General features: G+C 42.9%; 1 protein-coding gene across 1 annotated transcript; it reads right to left on the bottom strand.

Annotated features, from left to right (window-relative positions):
• Positions 1–303: 303 nt before the first annotated feature.
• Positions 304–25,062, bottom strand: LOC127571501 (carboxypeptidase B-like). Its single transcript, XM_052017920.1, has 11 exons — positions 24,944–25,062; positions 23,804–23,879; positions 23,590–23,714; positions 22,256–22,358; positions 19,457–19,558; positions 18,415–18,519; positions 18,214–18,324; positions 15,262–15,352; positions 12,564–12,763; positions 3,567–3,651; positions 304–2,626 (listed from the first exon to the last, which is right to left on the bottom strand). The coding sequence occupies exons 1-11, from the start codon at positions 25,015–25,017 to the stop codon at positions 2,439–2,441; spliced, it is 1,260 nt and encodes a 419-aa protein (XP_051873880.1). The 5' UTR covers positions 25,018–25,062; the 3' UTR covers positions 304–2,438.
• Positions 25,063–27,840: the final 2,778 nt, after the last annotated feature.

Below are 27,840 nucleotides of genomic sequence, written 5' to 3'. Positions count from 1 at the left end.
GATGATCCCTCAATAAGTTGACACAGAGGTAAAAGCACCCCTTTACCTATATGAGTGCCTTTAGAAGTACATCAAGCTCAGAGCAGTCAAAGGTAGTTTTGTCCTTTAGTGCTATGTAAAGTTCAAGGTCAAATGTCTAAAATTCCAATTAAATGTTCTTCATTTACAGTATAAAATTGTTCTTGAAATGTAATTAATTGAACGAAGTACTCCAATGAATGAATGGAAAAAGCAAGATTGGCCAACAGATCCTGCGCAATGGTTAAATGTGGATTATTTTGCTGAAAGATTTGACACAATGACTCTTTGTTAAGTGTGTTTTTTTATTACGGCACTTACATTATCCCACAATGCATAAGGAAACAAAACCATTTATAAATAAAATATCTTTTCCACAATGAAAGCAAATAATGCAGCAGATAATATGTTTTTTGGCACATGGAGAGCTGATGATGGGTGTTTCCTTCTAGCATTGTATGGTTCTGAAACCTGAGAGCTGGTTGGAGACCTGCGTACAAGTGCGTTGTGTTGTAACCTGTGCTCTTGTTATATGGAAAGGGGCTGAAAGCTGATGTATCTTTGGGCATGTAACATCAGCTTGAAGGTTGGACCTCTAGGTGGAAACTCCACCTCCGGCAGCGCAAACTTCTGGAATACACAACAGGAATAAGTGAACAGCGAATCGCTAGATTTGGAATGGGATGTGGAGTCGTGGAAGGGATTATTTCTCTCCCTCTACCCATTAGGTGAAAGAAACTCTGCTCCAGAAAGAATCTGGATGGAGAAATCCAGAACCCAGCATCTTCAGGTCCTAATCTACTAACTATATTGTTAAATGCCATCATATAATTGAGAGTGAGAGATTTGGGACTCTTATCTTCCCCAGAGCTATGACCCTGTGGAAAATGTTAGTTTTGTGCAGTTTGACAATTTATAGTGCACCCTTGGAATTATTGAATTACTGGATAAATTAAGACCATCCAAACCATTCAGCTTTTGTCAGCTCTCTGAAAGAACTGCCAGTTAATCACACTCTCCTGCTCTTCCCTAATAACTCCGTAATTTTCTTAGACGTTAAAATTAACTCTCTTTTGAAAGTTAACATTGGTTTTGCTTCCATTGGCCCCATCTCTGCCAAGTATGGGAAGGAAGATCTTTAACTGATCAGCCATGGGAAGGAAGAATTTTAACTGATAACATCTCCTGCTCAGATATGTTTCAAGTTTTTTGACATTACAGGACAAATTGGAATGTATACATTTGAAGCTCTTATTGACAGTATGCATGGGCACCTCAACGAGCATGAAATGACAGTGTACTCCAAACAAATCAATTTTGTTTTGTACAAACTATAGAAAACGAATCAGACACATATTTACAATGTTAATATGAATTCAATTTTCAAAAATATGTTGGCTTTCAAAGCTATCATAAATTTGCCAGTGCTTTGTTGATGTGGAAAACCAAATATTAGGACTAAGACAGACACAGAGGTAAAAATTAAATACAAGCCTGAATGTTAGCGAGTCGCTCACCTGGTACATGCTGAATCCCATTTTCTCTATGCTACTGTGATTTTAGAACATAGAACGTAGAACACTACAGCACAGTACAGGCCCTTCAGCCCACAATGTTGTGCCGACATTTTATCCCGCTCTAAGATCTATCTAACCCTTCCCTCCCACATAGCCCCCTATTTTTCTATCATTCATGTGGCTATCTAATGTGTATTTTCTACCCCGCATGAGCTCGATGTAGAAATAGAAAGAGAGAAAGATAGGTTAGGTTTGGAAGCAAGGCAAGCATTTGAGTGAAATGAATAGGAGGGTAGGGTAGACGTTGTGAGGTCTATGGAGGCTGGGAATCGGTAGAGGGTAAGGAGATATCAGTCTTGTGGAGGAAGGACTAGTTTGGTTGATGAGAGGGAAGTGAAGGGAGAAGAGAATAGACAAACTAAACATCGAGTTTGGTGGCAAAGGGCTAGTAAAATTGAAGGGAATGAAGGGGAGTGAATGTTCTTATCAGAGAGTGAAGGGGTGGAGAACTGGAGGAGCAAGGTGGTGGGGTGGGTGAGGTGGGGAACACGAGTAATTGAAGCAAGAAGTGGAAGTGGATCCTCAAGGTGGGACATTTTTCCTCTTCCAATTCCATCACCTCCTTCTGGAGGGAAAGAAACAGAGAGAAAGGCAGAGGGAGAAGAAGCAAAAAGAAAAAGAATGGAGAGAGAGAGAAAGAGGAACAGTAAGAACCGGACAACAGAGAAACAGGAGAGAGAGAGAGAGAGATCATATTTTCAAACCCCGAGAGAAGTTGACCAGAAGATCTCTGAACTCTGCTCCCTCCACATAATCAATTATACACTGATACACCCTAAGCAATGGAAACATACATACGCAATATTTTCTGAGAGTCAGTGGTTACTTATTCACCGAGGTAGATTAATATGGATGCCTGAGTACGTAAGTGGCGATATATTTGATTGCCAACATGGTCTCTTCACACGTTGGTTTGATCTGGGACTCAGGCAAGAGGAAGCCATACCTGCCTGTATCACGGAGTTCAAAGGTAAACGAGTATTTGATTCCAAAATCATAGGCCCAGTCATCTGAACCTCCAGCTGAAGGATCTGGAAAGGGATAGAATAGAACTGTAGAATGATCACAGTGGACGAGGCCTTCCTGTTTAATTAGTCTGTACCAGGCCAATATAAGATCAATTGTGCTATCTCATCCTCCCACCATCTCTCCATAATCCTGCAAATTCTTTCCTTTCAGATATTTATCCAGCTCCAGTATATGATTAATAAAGATATATTATCTTATCTTAACATTTAAGAGGATTTATAAGAATTGCTTCTGTAATGTGAATATACGTTGGTAGATCTGCATAACGCTATAAAAGCGCCAGTGACCCGGTTCAATTCCGGCCACTGTCTGTAAGGAGTTTGTACGTTCTCCCTATGTCTGCGTGGGTTTCCTCCGGCTGCTCCGGTTTCCTCCCACATTCCAAAGACATATGGGTTAGGAAGTTGTGGGCATGCTGTGTTGGTGCCGGAAGTGTGGTGACACTTGCGGGCTGCCCCCAGAACGCTCTACGCAAAAGATGCATTTCACTGTGTGTTTCGATGTACATGTGACTAATAAAGATTTCTTATCTTAACATTTAAGAAGATTTTTAAGAATTGCTTCTGTAATGTGAGATATACATCAGTAGATCTGTGGGAGTGGACTTTCCAGTTTGTTCTTGTTGGAACCTGATCCATTATTCCTTAAAATGAGCAAATGTAGAACAAAGCACAATTTTGTTTTCATTGGACTCTTTCACTGGACATTGGGTAGAAATACAAACCCTTGTTGCTGTTTCTGCTGTGGGCTAGGGTCAATGCGGACATGTGGAGATCCTCTTTGAATTCCCTTTCTAGTGTCCTCTAACTCACGATAGAATGGTGATCAAGTTTGGACCCTCTGCTGGGTAGGTGCTCACTGGCTTGATGCAGCAAGCACAGCACCTGTTCCCAACTAGTGATCTACAGCTTTACACAGGCATGAATAATTACTGTCACTTACATATTGTGAGTGCACCTGGACCGTAGGAATATCGAGTTCTGTGAAGGCTCTGCAAGGCCATAACTGCCTTCCTGGCGATGAAATTCTAACAAACAATCACAGAAACAAAAATAGAGTCAATGGCAAAATATGATACAGAAAGTCTCACTTTGCTTCACTTTGAATCTTCATTTAAGTTAAGGAAAGGTTCATGTATTGAACAACATGGTAGCAGACTATTCAGCCCAACTGATCCAAGCCAATGTTTGGATCACCTCTCACCACTTTTTAAATTAAATCTACCACCGCATCTTTCTTTCCTTTCTCCCTCTTATGCTAGTTAAGCTTTCCCTGAAGAGTTACGTGCACCAGTTGTATCACGTGGTAGTAGATTCCACCTACTCACCAGTCACTGAGTTTAGAAATTTCTCCTGATTTGCCTTTGGATTTACTGATAATCATTTTGCATTTATACCCCAAGATATTGTTAATAGTATTGTACCCTGATGATCCTATTGATATGATAGCTTGCGTGATGTTTGAATGGATGCCTTGGTGACATCCCTGATGACTATGTGGGGAGAGGATTTAAATACTGTTATGCTTAGGGGGGCAGGAAAGGTCCAGCCATGTAGACATCATGGCCTCTATTTCCTCAGGAGGTTGAAGAAATTCAGCATGTCCCCATTGACCCTCACCAACTTTTATAGATGCATCATAGAAAGCATCCTATCTGGATGCATCATGGCTTGGTATGGCAACTGCTCTGCTCAATATTGCAATAAACTGCAAGGAGTTGTGGACACAGCTCAGCATATCACCGAAAGCAGCCTTCCCTTTGTAAACTCTGCCTATCCTTCTTGCTGCCTTGGTAAAGCAGCCAGCATAATCAAAGACCCCACCCACCCCAGACATTCTCTCTTCTTCCCCTCCTCATTGGGCAGAAGATACAAAAGCCTGAAAGCACGTACCACCAGGCTCAAGGACAGCTTCTATCCCTCTGTTATAAAACTATTGAATGGTCCCCTTGTATGATAAAATGGACTTTTGACCTCACAATCTACCTCGTTATGACCTTGCACCTTATTGTCTGCCTGCACTGCACTTTCTCTGTAACTGTAACACTTTATTCTGCATTCTGTTATTGTTTTCCCTTGTACTACCTCAGTGCACTGATGTGATGAAATGATCGGTATGGATGACATGTAAAACAAAGTTTTTCTCTGTACCTCGGTACATGTAACAATAATAAACCGATTTACCAATTTAAACATTCCCTTTTGGTTTACTTACTTACTTATTATGAACAAAGAACAATTATGGTTCTGAAGGAGAACATTCAGCCCATCAGGACCATGCCAGCTCCCAGCAGAGCAATCCCATCAGTCCTATTCCCCTTTCCCTTATTTCCCTGTAGCCCTAGAACTCATCCTTCCTTAGCTGTCCATCAATGTCCCTTTGATTCTTTTGTCGCTTAGAGGTAATAATTACACTGAGAGATAATATACTGTGGCCAATTAACCCACCAGCACATATTTCGGATGTGAGAGGAATCCAAAGCACCCGGTGGAAAATTACACAGTCATGAGGGGAATGTGCGAACCTCACGCAGATGTCAGGATTGAAGCCAAGTCCTTGGAGCTGTGAGGCAGCAGCTCTAACTGCTGTGCCACCGTGCCCTCTGGTGGCCCCATGGTCATGTATGTGCATGAAGGCATGTAATCAACCTAACCAACAAACTGTAGTCTAACTGTCTAGTTAACAAGATTACTCTGAGGTTTAGCAGTGAACCAGTAATCGATGATTTCAAAAGGGTCAGATCTTTCCTTCTGAGGATGCGATACACAGAGTGGACTCTTAAAAGATTTTTGATATAGTTCTTTCAGAAACCCTATAGTAGAAGTGCAGACATCAGATGTTACCCATCCAGAGGTTAAAGCTCTGGAGGAATAAGGAGTTGGCAGATTGAAAGCAATGGATCATAGTCATAGAGGGATACAACACAGAAATCCATTCAACCCACCAAAGCAGTGTTGACCATCGATCACCCAGTTGATGAGAATGTGGGAAGAATAAAAATGGGTTTAATATCAGATTACTGCAACTTTCTAGGGCTAAGAGTCTCATGGGAGGGGGCTGCAGCTTTCTTCTCCAGCTGTGGGGATCCCCACACATTCAATAATACTGAAATAAATGTTATATCTTCACGGTTGTGGTGAGTCATTTCAGTAAATGATCAGGGATTCATTCAATCATGATCAGAACCAGAGGTCCTGTAAAGGCAGATGTCAGGGATTATGATGGATTATCCTGTACTGGTGAACTACGTTGATATTAAGGATTAGAGTGTGGAGAGGTTCACTTTGTCTGGATTTGGAGCTATGCATTAAGAGGCTCTACACAAAAAGCATTTGTCTATAAGATCATAAGATATAGGAGCAGAATTAGGCCATTCAGCCCATCAACTCTGTTCTGCCATTCAATCATGGCTGATTTTTTTTCCAACCCTGTTCTCCTGCCTTCTCCCCATAACCCTTAACCCCCTTACCAGTCAAGAAATTATTAATCTCTGCCTTAAATACACCCAATGACTTGGCCTCCACAGCCCTCTGTGGCAAGGAATTCCACAGATTTATTACCCTTTAGCTGTAGAAATTCCTCCTCATCTCAGTTTTAAAGGGACATTCCTTTATTCTGAGCTGTGATATTGGATCCTCTCCTCCTCCACTCTATCCAGACCCTTCAGTATCCGGTAGGTTTCAATGAGATTCGCCCTTCATCCTTCTGAACTCCATCGAGTACAGGCCCAGAGACATCAAACGTTCCTCATGTGTCAAGGCTTTCATCCTTGGATTGTTCTTGTGAACCTCCTCCAGACCTTCTCCAGGACCAGCACATCCTTCCTCAGATACGGGGATGTCCTCACTTTGTCTGGATTTGGAGCTGTGCATTGAGGCTTTATACAAAAAGCATTTGCCTGTCAGAGAGCCCATGCAGCCAATGGTTCTCTGCTCTGCAGGGAGATGAGGTTGTTGTTCTGCTGGGAGTCTCCACTGGTTACCTCCCTCATCCTCCTGCTCTAGTGGCTCTTCACCCTGTGCCACAGGCTCCAGGTCTTCAGGGCGCTCTTCCTCTGTGCTGGTTGCTGGGTTGGGTGACGTATGGTACATAGTGACGGGTGTATACTGGAGAGCCCCCACCCCCACTTCTCTGCATTGATGCAGGGATTTATTTCTCAGAAGACCACTGGGCTTTTCCACAATGACTCTGGAGGTTGTGAGGCTCTTGTTGTAGGGAGAATCAGTGTCAGAAGCCTGGGAAGTAGATGGTAGGCAATCCCTCAAGGTCCATCTCTTGAGGCAGAACAGTTCCCAGCAGTTCTATGTCCCTGAGGATGAAGGAGTCCTATTTTGTCATGTACAAATTCTTCTGAAGATCAGTAACCATCTGCAGGTTGGGGGTGTGGAAACACTTCCTGTTGGTGATAGGGTCTGAGTTCTCCATGGGAGCTTCCTGTGCTCATGGGAAACCAGTAAGGCTGGCAAATCCCAGTGCTCGATATGCTCTGTTCCTCACTGAAGTAAACTAAATCATCTGACTGGAATGCACTGCTCGAGTGACCTCTCTGATGCAGCTGTGAGCGTTGTTGAATCGTGGTGGAGATCTGCTATAGCCACCGTCAAAGTCAAGTTTATTGTCATATGTACAAGTACATGTATGCACAGGTGCAATGAAAAACTTACTTGCAGCAGCATCACAGGTATGTAGCATCAGATATACAACACTCACAAGAAATTAAGTATAAAATACACATTATTTTTACAAGAGAATTGGAACAATTAGAACAAAAATATCAAGTCCTTTGTAGTGCAAAGTGGTCATAGTGTTTCTATACTGAGGTAGTAATTAGGGGTGTGCTGGTTGGTTCAAGAACCGAATGGTTGAAGGGAAGTAGCTGCTCTTGAACCTGGTGGTGTGGGACTTCAGGCTTCTGTACCTCCTGCCCAATGGTAGCTGCGAGAAGATGGCATGTCCTGGATGGTGGGGATCTTTGATGACAGATGTTTGCCTTCTTGAGGCAGTACCTCATGTAGATACTACCGATGGTAGGAAGGGATGTGACCCTGATGTATTGGGCTGAGTCTGTGGTGAAGTAGTTGAGAGTTAATGTGACCCTGGCCTCCACAGCATGTAGTCCAGGCACAAGAGAGTAGTCAAGTGCAAGTATCTCAGCCATGCCAAACCTGAACCAGCAAATATATTGTTCATCAGGTGGGATGTGGTATCTCTGAGACCAGACTCCTTGCAGATGGACATGTCCACTTCCTGCCTCAAGGTCCCCAACACACTGTGTGGCCATTCAGTGCCAGAGTGAAACCTCCAGTAATAAATTATCATCAGTATTCCCACCATTGGTGCACTCATTTATTACGATGGGAGTTAAGTGCTGGAGGAACACTGGGTACACAGGGCACACTATGTTTAAGTAACCTGCAGTGAGTCCTAAAGCTTCCAAGTTAGGCCAAGTCAAGTTGGGTTTATTGTCATATGCACTAATGTGGTATGGTACAGGTACAATGGTAGGAGTGTCAAAAAAAAACAAGGGCATTGGTTTAATGTGGGAGGAAGGAGTTTCAAAGGGGATCTGAGGGGAAAGTTTTTTACAAGGAGAGATGGTTGATATCTAGAATGTGCTGCTAGAGGAGGTGATGGAGGCAGATACAATCACTATGTTTAAGAAATATTTAGACAGGAACTTGTATAGGCATTGAAAGGCAAGGGAAGGCATTGAAGGGTAGGGTTCTATGCGAGCAAATGAGATTAATGCAGCAAAATGTCAGCATGGATGTGGTGGGCCGAAGGGCCTGTTTCTCTGCTGTATGACTCTGTGACTCTATGAGCGCTCGTTGTTGGTTGAAGGCGGCACCCAAGAGCTGCAATTTATATTGGCAAGAGGAGAAAGTGAGTGTTGCATGTACAGTGGCATCACTTGGTGGGCATCTGACACTGGAAGATGTCAGATGCACCAATGCGAGTGCACATGGAATGGCAGGTGCGGAAATAATCGCAAGGCTGATCTGTGATGTGTGCATAAGAAAACAAATTAATTGTTAAAATAGCAATTAATCCAAATCAATCAGTTAATTCCTTAAAATAATTTGTTAAAGCCTGCATACTTTTGCTCAAATCCTTGCTTCACAGATACTAAGCAGTTAAATAATTGAGGGAGACTACCTGTTTATTCATTCACTGGTTGTGTGCATCATTGGTTAGGTCAGGGTTTGTTGTTCATCCTTGACTGTCATTGAATTCAGAGTCAATCAAGAAGATTGCAATTAAGAGTAACCTACCATAGATCTGGAATCACATGGGCCAGAGTGCAGGTAAGGATTACAAATTGACAATTTTTATCCTGTCCCACTATTTCATTGTGCACTTTCTCTGTACCGGTTACACTTGATTCTGCATTCTGTCGTTGGTTTCCCTTGTACTACCTCAATGCACTGATGCAATGAAATGACCTATATATATGGCATGCAAAACAAAGTTTTTCACTGTACCCTGGTACATGTGACAATAATAAACCCATTTATTTTTTTTAAATGTTCCAGATTTTATTGAATTGCTTGAATTTAAAATTCCCAGCTGCTCTGGCGGGCTTCAAACTCAATAGCCCAGACCTTTCATCTGTAATCCAGTAACTGAACCACTGGTGTTATGCTGTATCTTTGGTTGTTAGGTTATCGTTAATGCACAATACAAACTGACCCAGGTTGCAACATCACCCAATTAAATTTTGTGTGGAAACACCAGAGGGAACCAGAGAGCCTCAATGCTGGGCTGGACAGGGGCAGACGATGCTGTCTGGATGACAGATTTGGTTAAGGTATGTTTAGACATGAGGAAAGCAAGTGCAGTAGATGAGGGATGATTCAAATATGTAGCCTGTTGATCAATAAAAAATGTTGGGCAATAATTCTAGGGAGGAGGGTGAATTAGCTAATAGGGGAGAGGAACAAAGGACTGCAGATGCTGGAATCTAGATGAAAATCAACAAGATGCTGGAGGAACTCAGCAGGCCAGGCAGCATCAGTGGAGAAAAGCAGGCGGTCAATGTTTCGGGTCAGGACCCTTCTTCAGGACTGAAGATAGGAAAAGGGGAAGCCCGATATATAGGAGGGAAAAGCAGAGCAGTGATAGGTGAACAAAAGAGGGGAGGCGGGGTGGGCACAAGGTGGTGATAGGTAGATGCAGGCAAGAGATAGTTAATAGGGAGTAGCTGAGCAGGAGAAGATTATTTCGTGGAACACATAGTTCTGGAGACTTGGCCTATGTGGTTTGAACTGGAATCTCCACTAAGCTACGCAACTCAGATGCTGACTCCCAGACACTCGACGCTGGGCCTGCACTTGGTATCTGACCTCAGACCTTCCAGCCTCAGTTGGTGAGTGTGGGCACCCCATGTTGGCAGGGTGCATGTCCACTTGATCTACGACCTGGAAGATCTCAGGATCAGCTAACTGGGGTTACTAGGCATGATTATAGATGGGCTGCACTTTACCAGCTGAGTTTGCCTCCTGTGTACCGGAGGTTCCTGCTGGACGTGGCATTGATTCTGTACATTACTTAACAGTGGTTGGGATATTTATGGAATTCATTGCCACATACAGCTGTGGAGGCCTGATCATTGGGGGGGTGCTTAAGGGGGAGATTGATCGGTATCTAATTAGTCAGGGTATCAAGGGATATGGGGAAAAGGCTGGGAGTTAGGGCTAGATGAGAGAATAGTTTAGCTCATGGTGAAGTGGCGGAGCAGACTCGATGGGCCGAACGGCCTAATTCTGCTCCTTTCTCTTGTGATCTTATGATATCTAGTGTTGGCTGGCTGAGGTAAAAGCACCTAGAACTTAATTGGAATTGGTTTATTATTGTCACATGTACCGAGGTACAGTGAAAAACTTGCCTTGCATACCTTTCATACAGATCAATTCTTTACATAGTGCTTTGAGGTAGGGTAAAACAATACAGAATGCAGAGTAAAGTGTCACAGCTACAGAGGAAGTGTAGTGCAGGTAGACAATAAGGTGCAAGGTCATAACGAGGTAGATTGTGAAATCAAGAGTCCATTTTATCGTACTAGGGAACCATTCAATAGTCTTGTCTCTGTGGATGGAAGCTGTCCTTGAGCCTGGTGGTATGTGCTTTCAGGCTTTTGTATCTTATGCCTCATGGGAGGAGGGAGAAGAGAGAATGTCCCGGGTGGGAGGGGTCTTTGATTATGCTGGCTGCTTTACCGAGGCAGTGAGAGTCCATGGAGGGGAGGCTGTTTTCCCTGATGCGCTGAGCTGTGTCCACAACTCTCTGCAGTTTCTTGAGGTCCCGGGCAGAGCAGTTGCCATACCAAGCCATGATGCATCCAGATAGGATGCTTTCTGTGGTGCATTGAAAAAAGTTGGTGGGTGTCAAGGGGGACATGCTAAATTTCTTTAGCCTCCCGAGGAAGTAGAGGTGCTAGTGAGCTTTTTTGGCCATGGCATCTGCATGATTGGACAGGCCATTGGTAATGTTCACTCCTATGAACTTGAAGCTCTCAACCCTCTTGACCTCAGCACCATTGATGTAGACAGGTGCATGCACACTACCCTCCTTCCTGAAGCCAATGACCAGCTCTATTGTTTTTCTGATATTGAGGGAAAGGTTGTTGTCATGGCACCATGTCAGTAAGCTCTCTATCTCCTTGCCGTACTCTGACTCATCATTATTTGAGATACGGCCCACAACTGTGGTATCACCTGCAAACTTGTTGATGGAGTTAGAGCAGAATCTGGCCACGCAGTCGTTTGTGTACAGGGAGTAGAGTAGGGAGCTGAGGACGCAGCCTTGTGGGGCGCCAGTGCTGAGAATGTGAGCTAACAAGCCTCGCTCATGTTTGTCCTTTGAGTCCTCCTGTTACATTGCAACCAAGGCACACCTTTACAAATCCACAGTAAATCTCCTGCATCCTTTCATCCCTGGCTCAGTCAGCTGCTACCTATTGGGTTGTCCTGTACTTCACAGACTGCTGATCCTCACTGCCATCCAATAATCCCCGGATTCCTAGTAAAGGGAATTCCTCAGGAGTCCCCACTGTTGCCTTATTGCAGCAGTGACAATAATTATGTTGAAGCTCAAAGGTTTCTGTGGTTCATTCTTGCAACTAACCAGGGTTCCTGCGCCCTGCAGATTCTCAGCAGCCCGTAAGACTGTCCAGAGGCTTTCATTTTTTTTTTTACACACACTGGCAGTACCAGCATCTATTGTCCATCGTTATTGGTCCCCGAACTGGGGAGAGAGTTAAGAGGGATGCAGATTAGCCTCCTGGAGTCACAATAAGTCAGACCAGGCAAGGATTTCAGGTGGTAGGTTTCCTTCCTTTGGTGAACCAGATGGGTGTGTACAGCAGTCAAGTGGCCTTCTGGTCAAGACTCACCAAGACTAGGTGTTGTTGACATTTTGGGTTGAAACCCTCATCAGGACAGTGCTGATGCTGGGTTTCGACCCAAAACGTCGACAATTCCTTTCCTCCCACAGATGCTGCTTGACCCACTGAGTTCCTCCAGCAGATTGTGTGTTGCTCCAGAATCCAGCATCTGCAGTCTCTTGTGTCTCCAGGACTGAGTCTTTGTGTGAATTTGAACATGAGTTCTCCAGTTGCCAGAGTGAGATTGGAACTCATGGCTCTGCATCAATGGTCTACACTCCTGGGCACCTGTCCTGTGCTGAAGGCTCTTACCTGTTGAACAGCAAATGCTTCACTGGAGATACAAGGCTCCAGAAAGGATTAAATGCAGCATAAGGTGCCTGCTCCCACCTTGAGTAGAATGAAAATGATCACCTTGCACTGGAGCTGGAAGATCATAGTGCATGCATATTGTTTCTTAATGAAATATGGCTGCTCCATTGTTGCACTGTTAACCAACAGTAATCTCACAGTACTGAAGTATCTCACTTAGATAATAAATGATGACTGCCACCTACCAGTTCCTTGTAGTTTGGGGTCAATGAGTATGTGTAGGAATATGGAAAGAGACACATCTGAGAGTACGAGTGCATTGTGATGTAAGCCTTGATCGCTTTGTATTTACGGATGACGTTTGCCACAGCTTTGACTTCTTGCTCAGATTCCACATGCGACCCACAATAAGTCTCATCACATGGGTTCCTCGAGGCACCAATGGCTGCAGATAAAAATGAAAGAGTTTGCATTGGCGTAGCGAGTTTCACAACCCAAAGTAGTTTACCACCTGTTAACTACTCTTGAAACAAAGTCATTGTTGCACTGTAGAATATGTGCTATCCAATTAGCTGGATCTCACATACAGCAGTGAAACGAATGACCCTGTTAGTGGGCTGGATCATTCTTGACCCAGATGGCATCAACCTCTTGTAGCCGTGTGGCTCTCGTTGCTTTGGATGCTTGATTAGTGTTCAGTGAACAGCAGGGCTCCGAGCAGTGACTACACCTTAGACAGCAGAAACTCAAGCCCCATTCCCCAAACCTCTCTGAAGTCCTCTGGGATCTCTCACTGTCAAAGTCCTTTTCTCCTGCCCCATACTGCCTCTGATGAAAGATAAAATCGATTCTTTTTTTAATTTTTAAAAACTAATTTTATTTAAAAACCCTTTCAATCATGTGAATTAATTAAAACATAAATGTTGATTAAAATGAAGTTAATTAATAACAAGCCAGCAGCTAAAACAAACAGCAGTGGCTGGTGTAAAGGTGATTGACCAGGTATGAAGAGTGACCAGTCCCTCAGCTGTGTACAATCAGGAACTACCCGGGCTCGGTGTTGAGTCCAGTGGCAGAATAGGAGTTCCACTGTGCCAGCAGCGGACCTCCAGAGCATTCCGTATTTCAGCACTGCAGTGTGTAGATGCAGAGGTCGGAACACACTGAGGTGCACACTGCAGCCTGCAAGAGGTTCTCTACAGGAGCCTGATCTGGCCTGTTATGTTTTGTATATTGTTGTTGTGGGATCATATGCATCTGCCTGAGGGAGCAGACAGCTCCTTGATTTCATGTCTCATCTGAAAGGATGTCACATCCCCACCCACCCAAGTTGCCTGTCCCATTGCCTGTGATTTTTTTTTGAAGGAAAGGTGACATTTTCTCCCTATGGATTTTCCCATCCAAATCTCTCTTCTCCTCCAAGTGAAATCTACTCGTATGCTGACCCCCCCCCTTCCCTCACCCTCTGCCACATCACTTTTTTTCTCTCCCCACAATCTTTCACGCTCTCACTTCCCCTCCTTTTCCTTCCCTTCCATTCCTACCTCTTTTTCCTTTCACCTCTTCTCCCATTCTCTTCTCCCCCTTTCCTTGGAGTCACAGAGTCATGGCACAGAAACAGGCCCCTCGGCCCTACTCCATCCCTGCAGACCAAGGTGCCCACCTGAGCTAGTCTGTGTTTGGCCCACGTCCCTCTAAACCTTTCCTATCCATATAACTGTCCAAATGTCTTTTAAATGTTGTTCTTGTACCAGCCTCTACCATTTTCTCTGGCAGTTCATTCCATATACCCACCACCCTCTGTGTATGTGCCTGTGTTAAAAAAAAAGTTGCCCCTTAACATAGAACACTACAGCACAGTACAGGCCCTTTGGCCCACAATGTTGTGCCGATATTTTATCCTGCTCTAAGATCTATCTAACCCTTCCCTCCTACATAGCCCCCTATTTTTCTATCATTCATGTGGCTATCTAAGAGTCTCTTAAATGTCGCTAATGAATCTGCCCCCACAACCTCTGCCGGCAGTGCGTTCCACGCACCCACCACTCACTGTGTAAAAAAACTTACCTCTGACATCCCCCTTATACCTTCCTCCAATCACCTTAAAACTATGCCCCCTTGTGTTAGCCATTTTTGCCCTGGGAAAAAGTCCCTGACTGTCCACTCGATCTATGCCTCTTATCATCTTGTATACCTCTATCTTGCCTTGGTGAGTCAATTGCTTGTCTAGATACTTCTTAAATGTTGTGAGGGTCTCTACCTCCACCACTCCCTCAGGCAGTTAGTTCCAGATTCCAACCCCCCTGTGGGTGAAAAGGTTCTTCCTCAGATCCCATCTAAATCTCTTCCCCCTTACCCAAAACCTACACCCTCTTGTCTTAAAAGCGCATTAGTGAAATGCAACTGTTACACAATTTAGAACAACATCACCCCTGAAAAACAGCCCGACAGGAGATTGTCGAGTGGGTAACAGTGACAGGCTTCTAGATAGCACCTGCTGTGGTCACAAGGTCAAAGTCGACTTTATTGTCATATGCACAAGTACATGTATTCTGTGTCCCCTTTAAATCTTTACCCCCTCCCCTTAAATCTAAACTCCTCTAGTTTTAGACTCTCTGACTCTTTTCCATGGCCCTCCTGATTTTATAGACCTCTATAAGGTCACCCCACAGCTTCCCTCACTCCAGGGAAAAAGCCCCAGCCTATCCAGTCTTTCCTTACAACTCAAGCCCTCCAACCCCTTGTCCTCATCTCCTCCTTTCCTCCCACCTCAACTATGATTACGACAGGAACTAGGGCTCGTGGACAGGAACTGCTCCCCACAGATGATGTTTTGTCAACAAGGTTTGCCCGACACTGCTGATAGCTTAGATTTCTTTCTTTCTGCTTTAACAAGTGCTCCTGCCTTGCTTACAGAGTGTTTGTTAAAAAGTACAAACTCACAGCACCACTTAGCATCGAAGTTTCGGTTGGGGTCAGTGCCCACGCAGTTAGTGCCAAGATTCCTGGAGCGCGTCTTCCTCCATAGTCGGTCCTGTAGGCAGCAGCAGCAACAACAACGATAACCTATATTTTTACTTAACCTAGCAACGTGTCCCAAAAGTACCACCTTGGAATGATTATCAAAGAAAGTTTGATGCTAAGCCACATAGGGAAAGGGTAGAACAGATAAGTGAAAAGTCCTTCAGAAGTAGGGTGTATAAAGAGATCTTAAAGGAGGAAAGAAATGTAGAGAAGTTTAGGAGGGAACTCGAAGATTAGGACTTTGGTAGCTCAAGGTGTGGCTGCAACTGGGAAACATCAGGAATGATCAAATAACCAGAACTGGAGGAATGTAGATATCTATGAGGGTTGGAGGAATTCTTGAGGACTGGGAGTGTGAGGCCAGACAGGGGTGTGAAAACAAGTGTTTTTTTAAATTAAGATATCGATTGGCCAGCAAACACAGGAGTGTTGGGTGACTGGGACTTGGTGTGGGTTAGGACGTGGGCAGCAGAGACTGGGATAACCTCAAATTAATGGTGTATAGAGCAAGGGAGGCCTGCCAAGTGGACATGCATCTGCTATCATTTGCATCCACAGAGACGAGAACAAAACGCAGGGCTGGTTTGGGCAACGCTTGAAGAAAGAAAGAAGAAAAAGGGTTGGCGAGAGGCTCCTCGAGAGAATGGGAAATGGTAACATGATCAAAAACCATTTTCATCCAGACAATGCCTGAAATACAAATTAGCTTTTACATTTCCAACTGTCGATACACCTGCTCTACACTCCTGCTCTAAATATTCTTCTGTTTTTATTTTTGGGGCAGTTCAGTCAAGCTGCTGCCTCACAGTTCCAGTGACCCGTGTTCAATCCTGACCTCAGGTGCTGTCTCCTGTGTGGAGCGTGAATGTTCCGCCTGTGACGGCGTAGGTTTCCTCTGGGTGCTCTGGTTTCCTCCCATATCCCAAAGATATGCAGGTTAATTGACCACAGTAAATTGCCCCCAGTGGGCAAGTGAGTAGTAGAACTGGGGGGAGTTGATGGGAGCCTAGGGAGAACAGAATGGGCCAGGGTGGAATTAGAGTAAAAATGGGTGCTTGATGGTTGGCACAGACCTACTGGGTTGCAGGGCTGGCTTTTGTTCTGTCTCTGTCTCTCTGTCTCTGTCTCTCTGTCTGTATTATTTTGAAACATCCACTATTGTCTCCATCTAGGATCTTGAGATCTTCTCAGCCTGGATAAGGTGGACATTCAAAATGCTGTGATTTGTTTTCATATGGTATAATGGGATGCTTGATCTTTGACTGGCCTTGGTATAACATCCCATTGGAAATCCAGCACCATAGACAATGCGTCACCCCCTTGGCATCAGGCTAGAGTGAGTGGTCAAGTCTTTGGAGCAGATTGTAGTAATTTTTATGTCTTTACGTCTTTGCACTCTACTGCAGCCGCAAAACAACAAATTTCACGACATATGTCAGTGATAATGAATCTGATTCTGATTCAGAACATCCTTTCATCTCCACAGGAGGCAGGCACAGTAGTGTAGCGGTTAACATAACATTATTACAGTGCCATTGGCCCAGTTCAATTCCGGCCGCTGTCTGTAAGGAGTTTGTACGTTCTCCCCGTGTCTGCGTGGGTTTCCTCCGGGTGCTCTGGTTTCCTCCCACATTCCAAAGATGTACGGGTTAAGAAGTTGAGGGCACGCTATGTTGGCGCTGGAAGTGTGGCGATACTTGCGGGCTGTCCCCAGAACATTCTACGCAAAAGATGCATTTCACTGTGTGTTTCGATGTACATGTGACTAATAAAGATATCTTATCATGTCCCAAAGTACCTTTTGAAGTGTAGTCCCTGTTGCATTGCAGACTATCAAGACAAGTAATATATGCACGCTGCAAGATCCCATAAACAGCAGCGAGATAAATGACAGATAATGTTGGTCAAAGCGCAGATGTTGGCTGGAAGCAGGGGTCTTGGGTCTTTCTACCATAAAGAATTCTAACAATTTTCTAACACTCACTCCCAACGTTAACCCAAGACACTATCATTTTTTTCTTAACCAGTTTTAACCTGGTTGCAAACAATTTGGTCCTTCTCCCTCCCAAAAAAACGTGTCTGCTTCTTTATTCAGCATATAATCAAGTCAGTTCCAAGGGTCACAGTAGAGACACAAAAAGGATGCTGGAATCTGAAGCAACAAACAATCTGCTGAGGGAACTCATTGGGTTGAGTACCATCTGTGGGAGGAAAGGAATTGTTGATATTTTGGGTCAAAACCCTGTATCAGGTCAGATCTGCATGTTGCAGTTCCTAGTAGTACTGAGAATATAATGGTTCAGCTCCTAAAATCACAGGGACCATTCCCTTAACGAGGGTTGGGAGAAGAGTAATGATTCAGTCATAACAACATTCCAACCCAAATTTAAATAGGGAGGGATCCTTACGTGACTATAGATGATCTCATCAAGGACTAGCCAAGACAAAGAAGAAACATTCTCCCTATAACCAGAGGTCCCATCTCAGGTTAATGGTCAACCATTCAGGAGTGAAAGGAGGAGAAAATTCCTAACAGAAGTTTGGAATTATCTACTGTAGAGATCTGTGGATGCTCAGTCAATGAGTAGAAGCAAAGGTTAGGTATTTAAGAAGGGATCTGGTGGCAAAGTGATGTTGAGAAATGGATCAGTCCTGATCTTAGCAATGGCAAGCAGCTTTGAGTGTCACCCACTCTTTTTTTTTTACATAATTGGGTTTTGCACCAAATTCTTGGTCTCTTTGATCTGTATTACGACTTCCCATCTTTTGTCTCAAGGAGTTTAAGTGGCTATGTTTGCTTAGTCCCAGCAAGATTGCAAACTATCACATTGTAAATTACTCTGGGTCATCCAAAGAGGTTCTGATACTTACCTTGGTCCAACTGTAGACATAACCATCCACATTGACAACAGGAACAATCAGGAAATCCAGGTTATCAAGAAGGGTGGCCATGCTACAATTTTTTCCATAAGATTGAACAGCCTGTGGAAACATTATCTTATTAGATGATATGTTCCTCGATCCTGACTAAAGAAAATTTCACTAAATAAACTCCACAATTGATCCACTGACCTCCTTCACAAACCACTGACAAAAGGCGGGAGAAATCCACTCCCGGGCATGGATTCCACAGTCCATGAAGATGGTGGGCTTCACCACACCTGTTCTCTTGCCGACCTTTAGTGAGAGATTGGCAGACATTGTCAAAAAAAGGAAAGTCTTGCATTTACATAGTGCATTTGGACATCCTCTTCAAGCTGTCCAAAGGCACTTTACCCTTGAGGTGAAGCCACTGTTGTAATGTTGGAAACATTGTAGTTTAACATCTACAAAATGCACTGCGGTTACTTGCCAAGGCTACTCTGACAGCACCTTCCAAACCCATAACATCTACTACCAAAAATATCAAGGGCAGCAGAGGCACAGGAAGATCCCTACTTGCAGGTTCCCCTTCGTGTCACACACCGTCACGACTGGAAGTATATCATCACTCCCTCTTTGTCATTGAGTCTAATTCCTACAACTCCCTACTCAACAGCACTGTGGGAGTACTTTCATCAGAAGCATGGCAGTGGTTCAAGAAGGGGTCTGACCATCACCACCTTGGCTGTAATTCGGGATAGACAATAAGTAATGGCTTTGCTGGCAATGCCCAGACACTGAAATTGAATTTAAAAACTCAGTAAACGATTGATGCACAGCAAGCTCCCACAAACAGCCATCTGCTTTGGTGATGTTGTCAGAAGAGAAAATATACTGTGCTGCACACCACTGATAATTCCCTCAAAAAATAATGCCATGGGGAATTTTATGTCCAGTAAGAGAGAAAACAAAGCCTTAATTTAATATTTTGTCCAAAAATTAGTATTTTCAGAGTATTGCATTTCTTAGTATTTCCCTGAGCTCCAGCCTGGGTTTTAGGAGTGAAACTTGCACTGGTAATTTTCTGACTCAGAAAACCACAGCTCCTGCTACCGTACTAGAGTGCTGCATTAACCAACGTTGCTGATAACCAAGCAATATCACTCAAAGCACCAAGGCTTCTGGCACTTGATCTAGGGTGGGCTGGAGGGATCAGAAACTCTCACATTTACAACGCCATAAGCGATTTTACCCGGAGGATATAGATGTTGCGATGCTCATAGCTCCTTCCAATTCTGAACCAAGAAATCAGTCTTGGGTTTTCGATTGCAACTTTAGCAATCCAGGATTCAATCTACAATAGAGAATTCAGCTGTGAGCTCATCTTCAATGTAAACACTCCAGAATTTGATGACAACTTTTATCACTGCTTAGATATATGTTACAAGTTTCTACTTTTTTCAACATTTGTTATTTTTCAAGAATATCAAAGCTGTATATAATATGATTAAGTCATAATTTTTCCTTTTTAACTGATATAAACTAAAAAATTTCTCCTGATGGCTATTCAAAAAATTGCTTTCTACATTTTATTCATCAATAAAACTCCGCACCGGCAGTAAACGCAAACCATGTACCATTTATATTCTCATTGATTTTGCTTTGAGAATGCCGCATGTGGCTTTCAAGATGCTGACTGATTCTACCTATCTGCGGGATGTACTAGCCCGTGGTGTGATGGCCGTGAAAAAGACCGGAGGAACAAGAGGCTGTGGCAGACTGTATCAAAAAATGTTCAGGTAGGTTTCAGAAGGAGGAGGAGAGTGAGTAAAAGATGTGGCATAAGTAATGGGATTTTGGTATCTCCCCTCCTTGGAAAGTTCCCATTTATTTAAAAAAATACTATATATTGGTTGATTGCTTGGTGATTCTGCACAAGAACAGACCCAGCACGTGTCTGTCATTGGCAACTCATGTTGCCCAGGAATCTTTCCACTCAATATATTTCCAAGGTACTGGTGCCTGCTTCCATTCAGCTTTAGGGACCCAGAATGTTCTGCTCTTCAGCTGACATAGTTTGCACCTGTTTGGAGCCACGTAAATGGACAGAATGGATGCCAACATCTGGACATCAGTTTCTCCAGCTGCACCAGTTTATCATCATTAAATATATCAAGACAATAAAAAAAGGACAGAAGCAGGAGTTGTCCTTACAAACTCTCAAGGCTGAGACACAAGAGACTGCAGAGGCTGGAATATGGAGCAACAAACAATCTGCCGGAGGAACTCAGCGGGTCGAGCAGCATCTGTGGGGGGAAAGGAATTGTCCACATTTTGGTCTTGATGCAAAGTTTGGACATGAAATGTCAACAATTCCTTTCCCCCCACAGATGCTGCTCGACCCACTGAGTCCTTTCAGCAGATTGTTGCTTCAAACTCTCAAGCTTACTCCACCATGACCATGACAGATTCTGTGTCCTAGCTTTCATAGTACAAAAATCTATCGATCTTTACAGAGGGACATATTTGAAGATATTCAATGACAAGCACCTACGTACCCTAATTCTAACCCTCTGTGTTAAGAAATTTCTCCTGATCACAGTTCTGAATGGCCAGTCCTTTATCCTGAGACTCTGCCCCCTAGTTCTGTACTCTGTAGCAAGAGAAAACAACATCGGAAGATCCACACCTCAAGGTTCAACAACAGCTTCTTCCCCACTGCCGTCAGGTTCTTGAACCCACTTGAGAAACCTTAATTCTACTTTGGACTATATTTCCCTCAACTTGACTCAATGTCTATTTTTGTTTAGTTTGTTGTCTAAGTTATGTATAATTTATGTTAATTTAACTTTATGTAATTTATGTTTGTCCTCTTTGTATTGTCCTGTGCTGCTGCTGCAAAAATCAAATTTTCATGACATTTCTACCCTGGGTATGTATGCCCATGACAATAAACTTGAACTTAAACTAGAGAATCCTGACTTTGGATTAGAATCACTGCTCTGTGCATTTTGCATTTCACCGTATAGTGACTGCTCTTCAACCACTCAGTTCTTGAACCAACCTGCACAACCCTAATTACTGACTCAGTATAGCAACACTATGACCATTAATTGTGCTCTTTCTTGTAAAAACTGTGCATAATTTATGTTTAATTAATGTTTATCTTGTGAATGCTATTTATCTGATGCTGCTGCAAGTAAGTTTTTCATTGCACCCGTGCATACATGTAATTGTGCATATTGACAATAAATTTGTCTTTGACTTTAGCTGATATCCTAAATTTCACTAGTTTGTAATTTGTGGGTGGTTGAGGATCACAGTCTCTGGGGTTGAAGGTCTGAAGCAGTGTGACTTAAACCAATATCTCTAAGGAAGCTACCCGAGTTAGATTCCCAGCACCTGCCCAGGACAGCCCCTTTAACTTGAACAGCAAAAGATTAAAGCACGCTGGGAATTTCCTCCTGCAGTTACACGTACAAATTTCCTGGAAGTGATGTTGGTGCAAGTCCAAGTTCATTTGTGAGTACCATGGAAGTACCCAAAACAAAACTTGTGGATTTTGTGATCATATGGTGAAACTTTCATTATTATTTGCTTTTTATTTTTTGGAGAAGTTGGATTGCACAACAGGGAAAACTCATTCAATTGAATTTCTGGGCATTTGTTTCTTTTTAACCCAGTCCCTTAATATAGTTTGCACAAAACTAAAGATTTGGAGGGATATGGGTCAAACACGGGTAAATGGGTCCAGCTTAGATGGGCATCTCGGTCGGCAGGGATGAGTCGGGCTGAAGAGCCTGTTTCTGTGCTGTATGACTCTATAACTGAGGCCCCAGCATTGATATAAAATGACAGGCACTTTAAAAAACTGTCTCACTAGGAACACTGAACAAGAAAACTTACCTGAATCATAATTCCAACCTCACCATTCTCAGAGCAAAGTGAAATCTTTATCTCCTGTATATAAGCTTTTACAGTATGTATCTCTCCTTCAACATGGTTTTACTTTTGTTATAGTTTTGTATTTTTGTCTCAATCATATTTTTACCTCAATCCACTGATGATATTTTTCATAATTGTAGAACGTTGAGCTCGTATCCTTTTGGTCAAATTGGTTTTCTATCAGGGTCTTCATGTCGTCAATTAACACGCTGTGTGAAATAAGATTAATTAGGAAACAGTATGTGTGCATCCTGAAGGTTAGTGGGTAGAGGTTCTACTGGCTTCACAGTTCACCACAAATTAGCCAAACTAGTGTGAAAGAGGGAGGAATATCAGGGACACGTCATACCAAGGACAATTGGAATTTCTCCAGTCTTTTATGTTAGATTTAAAAAATAGTCACATTGATACACATAGAAAGCAAATCCAACCACTCGCCACACCCCACAAAACTGCCATGGACCGAGATTGATCATTGATTAATCAGGATTAATTACTTTAATCAGAATTGATCACTGATTAATCAGGATTAATTACATATTAATCCAGATCAATCAGAATTGATTACTGATTAGTCACCTAATTAATAATGAATAATCACCCATTAAACAGGATTAATCTCTGTAAGGAGCTATTGATCTTTGAGCTGTCTCCAGGTGGCTGGTAGAACTAACTTTTGCTTCCTCTTAAGCTCATTTGGCACTAAAAGGCATCCCTTAAAATTTTAATTTTTCTACCCTGCTAAGAAACTGAATATTATACATTGATATATATAGTAACAAATTCTACATTTTTAAAGTAATTTCATGTATTTAAAATGCAATTGCTTATAGGGGATTAGATACTCTTGTGAATCTTGTTTTGTGAGGATCCCATTTTCAGTAGTATTAGTCAAACTATAACTGGTTTCCATGAGCAAAGACTATGGATGGATGAAAAACCAATAATGTTTTAACACTTTCTACAATTATGTTGGCCTGTGGAAGTTTATATGCACAGTAAAAAGCAAACAAAATTGAAGGGAAACTTAGAATATAAGAAGCAGAAGTAGACCATTTGGCCTTTTGCTTCTGTTCCTCTATTCCATAATACAGTATCCTTTACCCAAGTGCTACTTTTCTGTTCAAAACTCATAGGTCTTGGGTCCCTTTATACCCAAACATCCACAACCCTCCTGAGTGGAGAATTTCACAGATTCATTACCCTTTGCATTGAAGAAAATTCTTTACATCTCAATCCCAAATGGCCAACCCCTTATTTTGAGACTGTGACCCCTGTTTCTAGATACCTTGCCAGAGGAAACATGATCTCCATATCTACTGGGTCTACCTTGAAGAAAACAAATTAAGTTTAGTAAACTATTGCAACCTTAGACACTATTGGGAACTGCGTGTAAGATGGAGATGGTGCCTTAGAGTTAATGTGGGATCCGAAACTAACTTGTATTTCAATCCAATCTTCTCCAGCCGGGACTGAATGTCAGAAACCCAGTCTGCAGGGACCCTGAAATCCACACTCCTGTTGGTGGTCACCAGGTCGAGAGAAGACGGCTGCCAGAAATCAATCTGTGAACACACCAAGGACGTAATTAATGATTCAATTTCATCAAAAGTTACTGACCATCATCTTGCTAAGTAGCAACTGGACGTCATACCTTTACTGTTTGAGCCATGTCCCTTATAAACTGCAGGTGCTGTTCATTTTCTGGTTTCAGATGCAGAACTTTATCCCTTTAACAAGAGGTAAATGTGAGCTTTATTACATATGGCACCCAATGCTTCTGCGATACAATGACCGGTGTTTATATCACCCCTTTAATTGAGGTAGTATCTCATCATATGGATTTCATGATGCCACAGGAGGAAAATCAGATGTCATTGATAATGAGCTAAAAAGAGTGGAAGCTTCAAAAGGCTTGATCAAAATGGTAAGTACAAACCATCCCGTGTAATGAAGGGGTTTGCTTTTTTTACTGACGTCCTTAAGACGATTTTGCCCGTAAGTTGGAAAATGCACAAAATTCATTTGATATGGCAATCATACCTCCACAGTGTTGTAACAAATGGCATCAAAAACACACAAGACTGATAAGAAACAATTACCAAAAGGGGAGAGAAAGAGGGAGGGAGGATGAGTCCTGCCATGAAAAGGAACGAATGTATGTATATATATCAGACTTTTGAGTTTACTGATATTATGAGAGCTCATTCATACAGTATGTAAGGGTGTCCATAAATTGGGCATTCGTAACCCAGGGACAGTCTGTATTAAGGAGGATCTTAAAGGAGGAAAAGAGAGCCAGAGGCTGAGGGGAGAACTTTTAGGGTTTTGAATGCTGGATGGATGTTGGCAGTTGTGGAGCAAAGGAAAGGGGGAATAGACAAAAGGCTAGAATTGGAGGAGCACAGACTTCTAAATGCATTGCATGGACAAAAGAAGGGAGAGTGAGACTACAGAAGATAAGATAAGATATTTATTTGTTAGTCACATGTACTTCGAAACACAGTGAAATGCTTCTTTTTGTATTACTGAGAATGTGCTGGGGGCAGCCTGCAAGTGTCACCACTCTTCCGGCGCCAACATAGCATGCCCACAGCTCCTAACCCGTACGTCTTTGGAACGTGGGAGAAAACTGGAGTACCCGGAGGAAACCCACACAGTCACGGGGAGAACATACAAACTCCTTACATATAGTGGTGGGAATTGAACCCAGGTCGCTGGCGCTGTAATAGCGTTACACTAACTGCTACACTACCATGCGGAAAAAATTTATGAAGTTAGTGTCTCTCCTTACCCAGCATATTGGTCATCAGGAACTCTGCTTAGAACAACTGCAACAAAGCCTAGAAGTAAAAGTCCTTCCATCATGTTGTAAGGGATGTCCAGTCAGATCATGCACTTGGCACAGTCTCTGGAGCGAATGCAGAACTAGTGTCTGCAATGTAGTATTCTTTATTTGCACATGAAATATGTCATGTCATATCTTTGGCAACATTCTTCTGAAAGGCGTTTCCCCTCCGGTTTATTATCTGAAAAGTGAAGTGCCTGTCAGTCCAGAGCCAAATATAGCCATGAGCATCCTGTCCCATAACTTGTAGCTTGCTGCTCTCCCACATTTATCCTTATGAATTACTTGCACCTTGGGATTTCGTAGACATCTTGAACCATTACAAAAAGTTTTGTGTGATAGAAATGAGGTGCAATGAGGGACGATAGATTTTTACCCATATTTTTTGCATGAATTATTGATTCCTTCAGTCTGTCACTGAATTTGAGTGCGGGATCCATCGAGTCCCTCCATACAGACACTAATTTTCCTTCATTGCCTTCTTCCAGCTGGTGTTAGAGCTCTTGCTTCATCTCCCATTTTAAGTCTTCAAAGACTATGTAACCAATTCAATCATTACGTCATGATATCAATATTCTCTGCTGATTAATTACGGGATCAATCATTTTGTACCAGTATTACTTGGTGTTTATCCCCTCATTCAGTGGTACCAGTTAACTGTGCTCTTGACGCCATTATTAGCTAAATCTCTCAACCTGTTGGGTAGTTGATGCCAGTTAATTCAATTGTTATTGATAATGGGATCATTTTAACTCCAGTCTGTAGTACCAGTTGGGTCAGTTGTCAATACTGATGAGATTTCTCTCACTTTTTAACTAGCAATGTTAATTGGGTCAATTGGCAATGCTGAAGGAATCTCTCTCACTTTATAATCCTCAGGTTATTTGGGTTAGTTAACAATGTCATTAGGATTGTTCTCACTCTCAAACCAACAGTATTAGTTGTGTCAGTTGGTGATGCTAATAGCTTGGCTGAGTTTCTCTTCATTAGTACCATTTGGCACTACTTGTTACTGGTAGAGGGAATTGTGGATTACATGCCAATCTGATGATTTCAGCTCATAATATCGCTGTGTCTCTGAAGCTTTCAGATGATTCTGCATGTTGCTTGGACCTGACTTCAGAGGGGATAGGAAATTGAGTTATTGGCTTGGATTTTGCTGCTAAGGCTACTTGCTCTGAACATCCTTCTGAAAAATTGCCCTAACCTGCAAGGACCAGGCCTATCTTGCTGGCTTGGAGCTCACTGGTGAAGGTTTAGCCCCAGCTTGTGACTCTCCCAAAAAGCTGAGACAGACTTCCCCACAGCTTGTGTCTCACAGGACCCATTGAAAGGAATGGGCTTGTAGATCTTTGCTAGTTCTAATCTCTCATAGGATCCGAGAGTTGTTTTCCTCAGTTAAATGCTAGGTGGTGACTGAGCAAGACCCAGCCCTACAACTTTACTTCAAAGATACACCACCAACTATTGGTTAGTGAGCTTGGGACTTGCAAGTTTGTCTAGTGGAGTATACATATCTGTCTAAGTGTACCTTTAAGAAACAAGTGTATTGTGTGAATGACCCTTGGTGTATTGCTGTCCCTGACTCTGCCATAGTTGAAAGTTGACTTCCTTCAATAAAGGATATTTCATTGGTGGGTTTACTTCTGTAATTTGCCCTGGGGAATGGCACTATTAAAGGGCCTTACAACACATATACAAAGAAGCACTGGAGCTTCTGGCATTCACCACTGACAGGCCATTGACTATTTCCCAGACTGATGATCATCCCTAACACAGAATGCATAAGCCTTGTATCCTGGTCAGTGACCATTCAGGAAAATCTTTCCTTCCTAAACCTGGAAAACATGGCAAGAAAGTAATGAATCTCATGAGTAGCAAACCATTATCAATAAGTATGTGGTGTGCTATTGACTATTATTCATGCATTGACGTGGCCTAATAAACTGGTCACTGCCTGTTTCATTTCAGAATGGATAGTAAGTTCAAGCAGCATGCTGTATGTTCGAGAAGGTGTAGAACAGTGGGGAGACCTCACTTGGAGTATTGTGTGCAGTTCTGGTTGCCATACTAGAGGAAGGATGTGATTAAACTGGGGAGGGTGCAGGAAAGATTCACAAGGATGTTGCTGGGACTGGAGGGCCTGAGTTTATAAGGAGAGACTGGACAGGCTGGGACTGTTTTCCCTTGAATGAAGGAGGCTGAGGGGTGACCTTGTAGAGGTTCATAAAATCATGAGGGACATAGATAAGGTGGAAGGTCACAGTCTTATTCCTCGGGTAGGGGAGTCTAAAACTAGATGGCATAGGTTTCAACTGAGAGGGGAAAGAATTAAAGGGGACCTGGGAGTCAAATTTTTTGCACAGATGTTGGTGGGTGTTGGTATTGGTTTATTATTGTCACTTGTACTGAAGTACAGTGAAAAGCTTGTCTTGCATACGGATTGTACAGGTCAATTCATTACACAGTGCAGTTACATTGAGTTAGTACAGAGTGCATTGACGTTGTACAGGTAAAAACAGTAACAGTACAGAGCAAAGTGTCACAGCTACAGAGAAAGTGCAGTGCAATAAGGTGCAAGTTCACAACAAGGTAGATCGTGAGGTCAGAGTCCATCTCATCGTATCAGGGAACCATTCAATAGTCTTATCACAGTGGGGTAGAAGCTGTCCTTAAGTCTGGTGGTATGTGCCCTCAGGCTCCTGTATCTTCTACCTGATGGAAGAGGGGAGAAGAGAGAATGACCCAGGTGGGTGGGGTCTTTGACTACGCTGGCTGCTTCATCAAGGCAGCGAGAGGTAAAGACAGAGTCCGTGCGGGTGTGCGGAATGAGCTGCCAGAGG

This window comes from Pristis pectinata, chromosome 6 (genome assembly GCF_009764475.1).
Source record: "Pristis pectinata isolate sPriPec2 chromosome 6, sPriPec2.1.pri, whole genome shotgun sequence".
NCBI classification, from domain to species: Eukaryota; Metazoa; Chordata; class Chondrichthyes; order Rhinopristiformes; family Pristidae; genus Pristis; species Pristis pectinata.
The sequence above is the reverse complement of the archived record's forward strand: the minus strand, read 5'-3'. Positions and strand labels throughout refer to the sequence as shown.